The sequence below is a fragment of the Macrobrachium nipponense genome, chromosome 48 (assembly GCF_015104395.2).
Source record: "Macrobrachium nipponense isolate FS-2020 chromosome 48, ASM1510439v2, whole genome shotgun sequence".
Lineage (NCBI taxonomy): Eukaryota > Metazoa > Arthropoda > Malacostraca > Decapoda > Palaemonidae > Macrobrachium > Macrobrachium nipponense.
The window spans coordinates 18,423,821-18,437,237 of NC_087223.1; the positions used below are offsets into that span (position 1 = coordinate 18,423,821).

At 34.2% G+C, this 13,417-nt stretch overlaps 1 protein-coding gene across 1 annotated transcript in view; it reads left to right on the top strand.

Annotated features, from left to right (window-relative positions):
• LOC135205068 (serine incorporator 1-like) overlaps positions 1-11,699 on the top strand; it is a 57,430-nt gene extending 45,731 nt beyond the window's left edge. Inside the window, exons 6-7 of the mRNA XM_064235344.1 lie at positions 407-574; positions 1,546-11,699. Of these exons, the coding sequence (XP_064091414.1) occupies positions 407-574; positions 1,546-2,312 (935 nt within the window). The 3' untranslated portion in view covers positions 2,313-11,699. The remainder of the gene's footprint in view (positions 1-406; positions 575-1,545) is intronic.
• The last annotated feature ends 1,718 nt before the right edge of the window (positions 11,700-13,417 follow it).

The following is a 13,417-nucleotide window of genomic DNA, read 5'->3' on the forward strand; positions in this document are numbered from 1 at the left end:
TACATTTGCTGCAGGTTAAGCTTTATATCTTGAATAATTTACTGTTGCAATCAAGTGTTTTGAAGATAATACCTTACCATGGTGAGGTGTTCATTTCATATATTTTCATAAGAAAACAATTTTGGTGTTAATGACATTTGCCATCAAAATTTTATTTGCCTGTTAGAGGTTTCATCTTAATCACATCATAACTTTTCATAGTCATGCTGGTAGTTTTGTCTAAAGCTGGCATCCTCAATATTGCATAATGTGTTTAATATTTTAAGATAGATTTTTCTTCACGAATTGTTTCAGATTTTTCTTCACGAATTGTTTCAGGACGTTGGCACTTTATTATTACCAAGTAAAATCATGTAAGTTAGTGGGGAGGACTATAATGCTGAAGATGTCATTTTTGTCTCTACAGATGTGGCGCTGACTGTGTCAATAGTTGCATACAGTATCTGCGCCTGTGCCGTCATTCTCCTCTACTATTATTTTGCTGCTGACGAGGGATGCGATCGAAATAGATGGTTCATTCTTATTAACACTGCAGCCTGTGTGCTGGTCTCGATTGTTGCAGTTGTAAAACAGGGTATGGAATACTGTACTTTATTCAGTTAATGTTGATATATTACATACGTACGTTGTTTGGGGGCATTACATAGTTACATGTATGCGAATTATACAAATTCTAACCTGTATTTTACATGAACATTATACTACTGGTTGTTCAGAGGCAAAAGCAGTTTGAGATAATATGTATGGTTTTAACAGAACCAAATAAGCAACTGATTTAAGTAATTTTGGAAATTAGAAACATCTGATGTTATTTTCTTGTCTAATTATATATCATTAGTAAGAGTACTGTTTCAACGTTCTCAATGATTGTTTAAAAATGTATTCACACGAGGTTGCTTGTTTCACCATAAACTGCTTCTTCAGAAGTATATATGAGTTATATGTTTGTATGAAAAAACTAGTTTTGTATTGCAAAAAGTTGTTTTCATTCCCCTTGCTATGTTCCCACCTAGCTGCCAAATTTTGTAAACATCAGCTCCAGTTATCACTCACATTTAAGAATAGAGCCTTCTGGCAATTCTTATGAGAGTCTCACTGGTAATATTAGGTCTCTACATTAAGCAAAGAAAGAGGGAATAATGTTTAAGCCAACAGGAATACTCTCTACTAGTTGCCAGCTGAGATAAATCTTCTTAAAATAGTTTTGAATTGAATTGAAACCAAGTACCCTTGCTTTTATGTTTTAAGATCTTTATGCTTATCAGTATTAGTATTTTTAGATAAACTATATCTATATGGATTGAAGTGTGTATAACCATAAATCATGTGTTAATGCAAGATAGTATCAGTTGATAGTTTGCCCTGTCTACCTTTTGTCTTGTACGTAATTGCTTGGAATAATTTGGTTCTTTCTTCTAGTAATTTAATTGTTTCTTGTATTGCTTTTGTGAAATTGAATAGCAGAATCACAAAAAGTCTATCCAAAGCTCATGTATGAAATTTCATCGGAAGTTTCCTTGCATTAACTTTGCTTAACTTCTCTAGGTCCAAAGGATATTCGCCTACGTCTTCTGCACTCGTCGCTTGTCTCAATGTACGTAATATATCTCACCTGGACCGCAATAGGAAGTGCACCCCGCAAATACCAAAAACCAGATAGCCGCAACATTTGGATTGGGCCAGGATTTCACACCAGTTCCAGAATCCTCACAACAGAACAACAGTATTATTGTGGACCTGACGACGACGAAGAAACTAAAGCTGATACAATAATGCCGTACGTGAGTTTTGTCATTACGTTCACAACGGTTATGTATTCTGCAGTTGGAACATCATCAACAGACAGTTGCCAGGCTATAGAATTCCCAAGCTGTCCAAGCAGACAGACAGTTCACCGTCATAAAGTTGAAGACATTGGAGGACAGAGAGTCATTCGAAACGAAGCTAACGGCTTGGCTTACAGCTATTCTCTTTTCCATGTCATGTTAGGTTTGGCAACTATGTATATGATGATGAGCTTGACTGCTTGGTACACCCCACAGTTTGCGCAGCTCATGACGTTTGGTCGTTCCTGGTCCGCCGTCTGGATAAAGATGAGCTCTTCGTGGGTGTGTCTCATGATATATTTCTCTGTGTCTATTTTTCCGGCCATGCTGCCGAGGAAGGGTGGAAGAACAGTCCCCATCAATGGAACTACAATAGCCAATGGAAGTTTGCGAGGTAGTCTGCGCAGTTTAGACGATGACGACGAAGCTGCCGTTCCTCTTTCTCCGAGCAAACCAGCTAAAATTGTTCAGGAAACTACAGTATGAATATTAGGAGAGGTGTGATTTTAATTTAACTTCCATCAAATTTTAACATTGTCCTCCTGGTTTTTTTTTTATATTAAAATGTTATTATACAATTGTAAATATTTGCTTCTCAATTTACTGAAAAGGATTGATATTTTTCTGTTATTAACCCATCAGAGCCTATAGCTTGTAGAATCTTTGTATGGTGCATTTTATTATCCATTGTTATATGCTTCACTAAACATTCTTAGCAATGTGAACTTTTCTGGTAAGAACATCAGAGTAACTAAATATTTGTTCAAACAGAAATATAAATCATTGCATTTTAAGTAGATTTCGTTAATGTGGGCTATAAACTGTTGTTGAACTTGGTAACAAAGTTTTTAATTGTAGTTAGTGGGTGAATTATTGCCTCTAAAATCCTTATTTGGCAGCCATAACCCATCTCTTTCTTTTGCCTATTCAAGGGTACAGATTTATGTGCTGCTCTCTCCTAGCTGTCTTATTGAAGTTGCTTTTTCTGTTGGTGTATATGTCTGTGTTTGTGCACTTATTGTGGAGGCTAATGACATGAGCAAGTATGTTGCCACTCTTTCCTCTTGTGTTTGTGTATCTCCCATGGACTTTGTTCATCCTGCGGGGTTAGGTCCTGCCACCCTGATTATCCCTGTGGTGAGGAGTTTGCTGGGTGGTCTCCTTTGCAATGGATTAAGTTTATCAAAAACTGTGACCAAAAAGCATTTGCCTGTCTTCCACAATCTTTTTTTTTTTTTTTTCATCACTTGGCCACAGCTAAGTGATCCACTGTTCCTGTTACTGCTTTTGCGATCCCTGCTTTAGGATCTCAATGTAATTGAGACTCCTGTAGTAAGTAGTTGTCCTGCCTTTGGGAGATACACCTGCATTATCAAAAACAGGCATGCGACAATATCATTGTCAATTCCATCCTGAACCAGCTCTGTTGTAGTTGAGAAGAGCAAGACTTACAAATGGAGTAAGATATATAATCTTCTCCATCTCCTCTTCCCCTTCTTCCTCTAGAAAAGCAAAGAAGTCGTGTCAGGCTTCGAGTAAGTGCCTTCCTTCTTCAAGGGTTGGTGGCAGAGTTCGCTTGCCTGCAGGTTAGATGTTTGCTGTAGACTGGTTTGACTTGGGAGTTCCTTAGCGTGCTCAGGACCTCATGTCTCTCTTTCTTATTAGACCAGGGAACTGTCCCGAACTCTCTCCTGTACTTCTGCAGAGGTATACAGAGTAGAGTTGGCACTATCCTCTCATTGATATCGTGCACGTGCAGATGGGGTTAGCACAGCAGGTCTCTGTTGTATTTTACTATACCTCTTATTATTATGAGAATCCGCAGCACTAGATTGTGCAGGCTCTTGGGCTGTGTCTGGTAAGTTCTGAATAAGTCCAAGTGAGGGGGTCGCCCCACATTTACCCAACTTCCTTGAATAAAACCACCTTATAACCAGGTTTCTACAACTGTTTGCAACTCACACTGAGGAATACTACATAAAAGGCTCTGTTTTGTATGCCTAGGAAGAATTACTTAAAGATTAATTAACTTGATATTTATTTTTAATAAATTGTAATGTTAGCAGGTAATTGTATTTCTAAGTAATTTTCAAGTTAGAAAAAATTTAGCTCTAATAGTAAATACCACAAAATCTATATGAAGTGAACAGAAAACTCATTGGAGTACTGTTTACTGCTTGATAGAAACTTTTATTTCACTCTTAATTGTTTCATTATCAGTAAACTTTGTCAGTAAACAAGAAAAGATTTTTACAGTATACAAAGTTATACCTGGTACTCAGTCTCTTTTTACTCATCTTGCAGAAATTAGACATGCGTGGTTCTCTCTACTCTCGTCCTTTTTCTGTTTTGGAGTGATTTCACCACACCAACGTGTACCAAGGACTTTGTTCTTATAAGGAAGAAGTTACACAACCAAGTTTTTATTTGTAATAGATAGCTATAAATAGAGTATTGGCTACGAAGGATTGCTTATAAAAGTAGTTGATCTCGGATCTGTAAAGTAACAGTTTTGGTACTGGATTTATGATTGTGGCTCGGCAAGGAAAAAAAAAAGAAAGATTCAAGGAAATTTTAAAAGCATTTAGAGAAGAGTGCTTTGGGATTTGTGATTTTTGTCATTTGGGATTTTTGTCAAAACCAAGTTTACATTTGGGTAGTGTAGGCGTAAATTTTTGTCTGAGAGACTGCCAAGTCATCCTGACTTACATTTATACTGACATGGTATTTCCTATTTATTATCTGACCTATATCACTTTTTTAAGGTAATGATGTATGGGTGAAACAGACCAGATTTTAGTTCAGGCAATAAATGATTGACTTGATGATAATGATGAATGTGTCATTCTGATGAGAGTTATACTGATGAATTTAGTCAGAATATTATAAGTATGGTAATTTATCACTGTGTCTTATCTGCATTTCATTCCGTCCGTTTGAAAGTTCAGATTTTTGTCGTGAATAGTGGGCTAATATCAGATATCTAAATTTGATTTACCATTAATGGAATGAATCTTTTAGAATTTTAGATTTATTATGACACAGTAGCCAGTATAAAATATATTGCCATCAGATAAGTATTTGATACCTTATTTATTAATTATTTTGTTTTCATATCTGTGCAAATAACTAATAATTAATCTGTTACACAGAAAGTACAATTTTCAAGCGAGTGTTGCTTCCAATTCTCGTGAATTTAATGTTTATATTCCCAGACTTGGTTTGTGTAGACGCCTTGACATGTGGTGTAGTTACATGTTTCAGATCTGACTAACCAACCTCCAACAAATAAAACATCTGTGGTATACCATTATTATATATTTACATTTTCTTGTTTGTATCTGCATGGTGTCTGTGTGTGTGTGAAAGTATTCAATAACTGGAAAGTGATGCGTTTGTAAAGAGGACAATATTTTTTTTAATGTCTGGTAGGTTACTTTAGTCAGTAACCTACTTAAACCTGGGTAAGAGTTGGGGTGATACTGCATGAAGGAAAGTAATGCTTGAACCTTAGTTGGTGTTATTATTATTGTAAAAGATTAGTTTATCCGGACCTCTGAGCCTAATAAAGCCTCTTCTCGGACTGGTTTGAAACTTGGTAAGTTTGGGAGAATTAGCAACCAATGTTTAAGTTTTTAAAGCCGTTGATGATTCGTTTTCTTTCTCAGTATTTTTTTTTTACTCTGGATGCAATTGTAAATGTTTTTGAGGCTTTTAAAACCTTAATTGGAATCCCTTTGAATTGTTATTTTTCCATTACTCTACTTGCACCTGTTTGGGCAGTTTTAAAGTCTTTTAATTCATGATTTACTAATGCACTCGGGGTCGTTTTGTGCCATCACAAGTAGAGTATATAATGTGCACTCATAGTTCAGGACCCACACAACTTCCAAACGTGCTTTTAGTTTTATATCACCAGTGTTATCATTGTAACCTTAGTGGAGAAGTTTTTACGCACACACTTCAAGAGATCTTTGTTACGTCCAAAACGAAGTCCAGTAGGTTTATCCTGATAACATGCTCCTCCATTTTTATCTTTGGTTTCCTTTATCTCAAAGTTTAGCTTGTTTCCCCTTTCCTTTTTCTTTGTAGCATAGGCTAGAGAAGGTTATTGTTGATATTGTAATTGCTTAAGGATACTTGAGTTGCGTTTCTTAATACACAAGGGCTAGTCTGAACGGGAAGACTTCTTAATTGATGGGCAAAAAGAGGCCTAGTGTAAAGTTGATAGATGCTAGATAATGAAGTAGTTAGAGATAAAGTGTGAAGTAATTAAAAAGTAAAAGGCTGATAGCCATATTTTTTTTTACAAGTGAGAAATGCTGCAATAGTGAGAAACTGAGAAGGTACTCCCTGACTAGATGCTGTATGATAAATCTTTAAAATACCCCATCTTATCCACCTTAGCAAAATGGAAAAGCATTCATATTTTGCCCTGTGAGCATGTTGCATTTATTTTTAATTGTGTTGATATTTGAGAAAGGAAACATATATTGTTGATATTTTTCATGTTAGACACACTGTATTGATATTTTATCTCTATTGATATATTATCTCACTGACATTTTCAGTAGACCTGCATAAATTTTCCTTGTGAGATGCAGTTTCTGAAAGAATTTATTTAATTTCTTTTGTAGTGGTTGTGTAGTCCATTGCTGTGAGGTGATTGCTGTGCAGTGGCCTTAGATTTTTCTTTTACGGCTACTAACAAGTTCCTGTTATTATGTGCTTATTTCTTTCATTCTTAAAAGAAACTAACATTAGTGCACGTTGCGTAAAACAGACTGTTGCCTAACTGCTTTTTGATTTTGCGTAATTGTTTTCTGTGTGGAGGATCCTTTTACAGTATTTCTGATATATTTACGTGTAAATAATTCTCATTTGTTTAATGCGTACAATTTCTTTTACAGATATAGTTCATAAAACTTTTGTGTAAATACATATTTTATATATTTTAATATATTGTACCGTAACACATTTTCCTTAAGTGGTCAAGTTTTTGTTTCACTTATGTAGATCTGAAAAAACTCGTTTTTAAGTGTAAGCTTGATATTACTGCTATAGATCTGTTGTGATGAGAGAATCTGGTAATGTTAGCTAAACTTTGCTTGATATAGATAATATCATAGCTATGAATCTCAAAATGTTGCTATTCAATTCCAGTTTGGTTTTGGCAAGAAATGTTTCTCTTGCCATCTTGGGGATGGCTATTAATTGTGCAGCTTGTTACATGGTAATTATTTTGGTGAAGCAGATGGTTGTGTAGACTACTAGTCTCATACTCTCAAGATTTTGGATGTGGTACCTACCTATCTGCTCTCTTAAATTGAAAAATTTGACTCGATAGGGCAAATGTTTCAAATTATAGATTGTGACGTGTTGGTTGTGTGAAAGAAATATTGAAGACTAGATATCTACTTTGGATTATACAGAAGTAGGGTAGAAAGTGTCCCTACAGCATTATTGTCAATTGTAGATTTCTCTTCTGGGTTTTTGTAAGGGTTTTAATGTTAAAAGTGAGTTTATGTGAAGGTTTAATATTCATTTTGTACTGTATTTTAAGTTGTTGAATTGAGGTTTTGTTGTGTATTGTAAATATATGCAGAATTGTGGTGAGCAGAAATCTGTTCAACATTGTCATGAGTATATTTCAATTTCAACCCTACATTGATTGATGTATGTATTTGAGGCAATAATATGTCTGCATTAGAGTAATCTTGGTGATAGAAGTTTACTTACGACGTGGTTTGGAAGTCGCGCAAAGTTGTTGGTCCCGTTGCTGAATAACCACTGGTTCCATGCAACGTAAAAACACCATACAAACAAACATTAGAGTAATCTAAAAGGTATATGGAAAGTTTACAAATTATCCGGAAGGGGTTAATATGCACACTGGAGAAAGCTATATGTTCACCTAGGATTAATGTGTTTGGGGGGCTGGTGGTTCTTGTTTTGTATAGTTGGGTAGTGTCCTCAGTATTGTAAGATGTAAATATCTAAAGGTCTTTTTCAAGCATTTGTTGTGTCTTAGTGGGGTAGTTTGATATGATTAAATGTTTTCAGGATCTGGTGGGCACATTTCCAATAGTTAATTATGATGAACAAATCCAAAACCAGTCATTTTTGTTATGACTCCTCTATTTCCTCAAAAATTTTTTTAATACTCTTCATTGAAAACCTGAAATCTTGAACGGTTCACTGCAGAAATACTCTAATTTTAGATCAAAATTGAACCCGCTCTACTAGAAAGTTAGGTTACCACTAATACACAAGAGAAGGGAGAGTTTCTATAAGTATAGTTCCTCATTTTGTAATCAAAGCTTTCAGTAGAAAGTATATCCAAAATTACTATTCAAGAAAAGTGAAAGTAAGAAGTTAATAGACACTTGACTGTATTATGTCTGTTTAAACTTGCAATTTCTTTATCATATTTACTATAAGTAGTATCGACTTTATAGTACTAGTAAGAGGAAAAATGTGTTCCTATATAAGCAACATTCTATGTAGCCTGACCAATTATCCAAAGTGCACTTGTTACTGTAGTCTGCATTTAAACTTTGTAGTAACTAAAACAATCCACTGGGAAAGATCAGCAAAAGGGTACATATTTACAGGTCTGTAATTATAGATATGAGAAACTTAGTGGATGCCACGACACTGTGTGTATTGTATTTTTGGTGATTTCACTCATTTTTATTCATGCATTAAATTTATGGTAATGAATGTATATGTAATGTTGATCGTGATGAATCATAATTGTAGCACAAGTCATGGTGTAAGGCCTACAAATATTACTACATAATATATTTTGATGCTTTAAAAATCAGACTTTATCAGTAATATATATATTTAAAGATACAGTAGATATAGTGTTATATGTATTTGGACAGCTGTACAGTAGCTTATATAGAGTAGTTTATCTATGGTCAAAAACACATTAGACTAAGAACTTTAAATGACAGGCGTGGTTGCCATTTTAATTTCAACACAGTTTATCGTTTCTGTTATTTGTAGTGTTGCAAGAATATGTAACACATGAAGACCCATCACTGAAATTGTTTTTTGAATAGGAATATCTGTAGCAGATTATAATTACCATAAGACTTTAAACAAAAGCAAAACCACTTCACTTACCGTACATTTCTGTGTCTCGCTGTAGATCAGTTTGTTATATAATTGACAGGGTATAGTAGTTATGTTTTATTCTTATTTCCTGTAGCTTGTATAGTCACGGTTTCCCGTGAAAAACCGAATCATTTTGTGTCCAAGAGGTTTTGTTCCAAAAACACACAGATCTAAACAAATTTTGTAATATGAACACACAAACTTTTAGTAATATACTGCCTTCATGTTTGTTGAAAGTGTAACATTTCCAAGTTTAATTAAAACTTGAATTGTATACTAAGGCAGTCCCCGGGTTACAACGGGGGTTCCGTTCTTGAGACGCGTCGTAAGCCAGAACATCGTAAAAAATCCTAAGAAAACCTTACTTTTAATGCTTTTGGTGCATTGAAAACTATGTAAACTGCATTCTTATTGCATTTTTCATAAAAAAAACCCTTCAAATATTGATTATTTTGCATTTTTGGTGTCATATTTTATCTGCCAGATCAGCATTGTAGGCGACGTAACTCTGGAAATAATTTCTGATGAATATAATTGAGAAGCGCCTTAACCTCGGAACGTCGTAAGCCGAACCCGTTTTAACCTGGGGACTGCCTGTATTCAGTTTGTGCTGTTGACAAATTTAAGTCATTGAATTTTTGCTTTCTTGTTTCACAAGAACATTACTAGACGTAGGTTCAATATTTTTGAAGGCTTTCATCTTTTAACATGTAGAAATAAGAAACTAGGCATCTTAGAAAATTTTCACTCTATTTTACCCATAAGTTTATTTAAGTTTACTAATTTCATATCAGAAGGATGCCATGATATCATTTAGACTTTTTCATTTAATACTTGTTGCCTAAGAGGTTTGCATAACTCAAATGCAGCTGTTGATGCTTTTGCTTGCTTTCCTATGCTTTAAGTGCCATTGATTCTTCACAGGTTTTTTTTTCCAGCAAGTTTTATTGTTACAATATATGAGAATCGCAAGAGAGAAATGTGATCAAGAGTTCATCATGATTACTAAATCAATACGATGACATTGATCTAGTTTTAAGGTATAATAAGTTTAAGGTATAGGTTTAAATTGCTTTATATTGTTAACGTAGTTGCTTGAAAGATCTGATTGTGTAATTGCTTTAGAATAGTGTTGTATACCAAAGAAGAATGCTACACAAAATGTTAAGAGTTCAGCACAAAATTATATTTTGTCCTCGATACAAAGAACAAATATGTTTGTATTAACACAGCATGCCGAGCTTCCATAATGTATCAGGAAAAGATCTTTTTAACAAATGTTAACTTGATTTAGGCTTTACCCAGCTTTTCAGAAGCGATTTGTTGGTTAAATCATAAATGCATTATTTTTACAGCAGAATATATTTTATTGATAAAAATACTTTTCCAGTGAAATCAATATTTTTCCAGTAAATTTTATACCAAGGCATATTTTTATATTTTCAACTGCAATGTATTTGTGAGTAGGTTTTTGTATGTATAAGACAAGACATTGAATAACTTTATAATGTAGATGTGGATTGACACGTTTGTTGTGCATTTGTAATTTATGTTGTTTGTAAATGTTTGACTGCCAAATATGTTCTAGGTTATTTTGATACATTGTTAGATTTGTGTTCTTTGAGCAAGAGACACTGCTCCTGTAGAAATTGATACTTACAAATTGGTAGTTTTAGAAACTTTATTCATAAAGTAGAATTGCAGTCAAGCTGAAGCTGACTGGAAATCGTAGAGATTGAACCACATTTATTGATACTCAAAGTTGTAAACTTGGCCTTTAAAATAATCCCATTTCAAGGAGAAATGAATTACTGTATATTATGATAGGTAAGAAGGCATATATCCTCACAACCCCACCTACAGCCAGTAATGAAACAAGGCGTCGAAGAAAGATAGTAAATTAAAATGCTCTCCTGGAAAAGCATTTAATTTACTTTTATTCTTCGGCTCCTTATTTCATTACTGGCTGCGGTCATGGCGCTGAATGACCAAAATAGGTTCCAGTGCATGGGCTTGTCCCTAAATTTCATAATCCATCCATTTATCCATCATAGTTCGTTCTGGTTGAAATGGGATTATTTTAAGGACTAAGTTTACTACTCGCCAAGTTATCCAATACCATTCATTAATCTTCTGTTGTTGTCCAGCCTGTTATAAGTCAACTCTATTTTGCTACAGTTGTATGGTTTGAACTTTCAACTATAGTAGGGAAGGACTAAGCCGAGCAGATTGAAGCAGTTCTCATATTATTAGTGTAGGGTGGATAGTAGCAAAGTGGATGGCATTGCCCTAGTTCATAATTAAAACAGGTCTCTGTGGCATTTAGCTTTCCCAGCTGGTATGATAATATCCAACTGGCATCAATTTCATATTCACTGATCAACTGTGGAATTGGCATTCCCTATCTTGCTGTTCACGCAAGGTTAGTGTTGACACTCCTCGAGCTGGGGATAACATCATTGTTGTTGACTTGGACCAAGTTTAAATTGAATGGCATCGCTGTCTACTGGAGCAAATTGGTCTGGTGGTTACCTTCATAAGTTCAGATCTTCGTAATGTTGTCTTGGCTGATGGCTTGCAAGACTAATTCTAACTAGGATTGTACAGCTAACACAGGTGCTTCCGTCACTAGCACTGGCTCTGGGAATATATAAGTAAATATACCTTAAAGAACACAAATATGATATATTGCTTTTGTTCAGATGCCTTCTGTAAAATAGCTTTTGTATCAATAAAATGGTTAAATTATGAATACTTTTACTCAAAAAACCCTTGTTCTTCCTTCTGACATTCAAATTTGCACTGTTCCTCAGTCCAAATTCTTCTGTTGAAATTTCACAAACAAATTTAACCATGCTTACCAGAAATATTAACAGGACATTGAACCAAATCTACCCGAAAAAATAAAAATCTTTGGTATGAATAGAGAAGTATATGCCCCACCAGACATGAACATTTACAGTAGTAAAAGTTATTCACCAAATTTGGGCAAATATTTGAGAACATAATGAGTCATGAAATTTGTGGACCTGCATCAATCTAATATTCATCAACGTATTAATATCTTGTAAGATTAAAAGAATGTTCTCCCAAGCTATATAACATAAAATTAAAGATACCAATTACAAGAATCGGCACAACAGCAAAAGCAGCTAAATTAGAGCTGAAAGCACAAGCAATACTTGATCATAAGGAAAACTTGCACATACAAAACAGTGCAGCAAATCTCAAGAAATGAAGAAAATACAAATTCAAAAAGAACCAGTAGCATTACATAACTAAATCCATACCATGAGTTGTCAAATGATGAAATAACCATAGTAATAGTTCAATCACAAGACAATGTTGAAGAAAATTAATAAGACCATTAAAAATGAAACTTTCCCCTTAACAGAAGCAAATAAATCTGTCAAACCTTAACACCAACATGGAGAAAATGATGCAGAAATCATCACCAAAGGAAACTGTATTACATAAAAGATACAGAAGATTTTACCCCATTGAAAGCTAAAGGAACCATAGCAGACTCCACCAAATAAAACCATAAATTAAACACACTTAACGAAAGTGTGACTGTAATGTTTGAGAGAAACAGGAAGGAAATGAAAAATATAACAAAAGAACCGTTAAATAAAACTAAAACAACTTATCCCCACATGTACATGGCTGCATATGCATTAAGCAACTAACACATTACCAAAAAAGTTAGGGTACATACCTAAAACAGAAACTATCTAGGAATAAATTATACATCAAAAGTGAAACTATCAAATTGGAAAAGGCAAAATATTGAAATAAAGTAACTTATATTTCTCTAAATTCCCAAGTTGCTTAATTTTGGAGCTTCGAGTAATGTGCATTACTTGTGTAAATCACCAAAACCTGATCATTCACACAAAATACCTTCAGTAATAACATGCCAATGGAATGTTAACAACTTCAATCCCTTCATCCAACTGCAGGGTATAAACAACATTATTATTCACACAATTACTTCAATTAAAGATTACCACTATATTATGGCATCTCCCTCAAACTACGTATTACATAAAAATAAATAACTCAGTTAGCCCAATTGTCAAATAGCTATAAAAGCTCTACCTTGGCAGCAACAAAGCTTTAATTCACAATTATTATCCCATACAAATCATCCAAATTCTCAAACATTACTCAATATACAAAGCCATTAAGAAAGTGGATTAAAACTGCTCTACAGCTGATAATTGGGCTACTTAATGGAGAACTGACAAATACGAAAGGATTTTGCTGTCTACATAAAAATGGAAAACATACATTTTTTCTAACACTAAAAATTTTCATCAACAGACCTATGTTTATCTTCCTCCTGCATTGTTATCAGGTTTGACTGAAATATATGTAAGCTCCTAAGCTGTAGGCAAGATAGTACTTTCATTTTTAGCCCTGAGGAGTTTTGGAGCCCTTAAAAATTTTAAGATTAAATATAT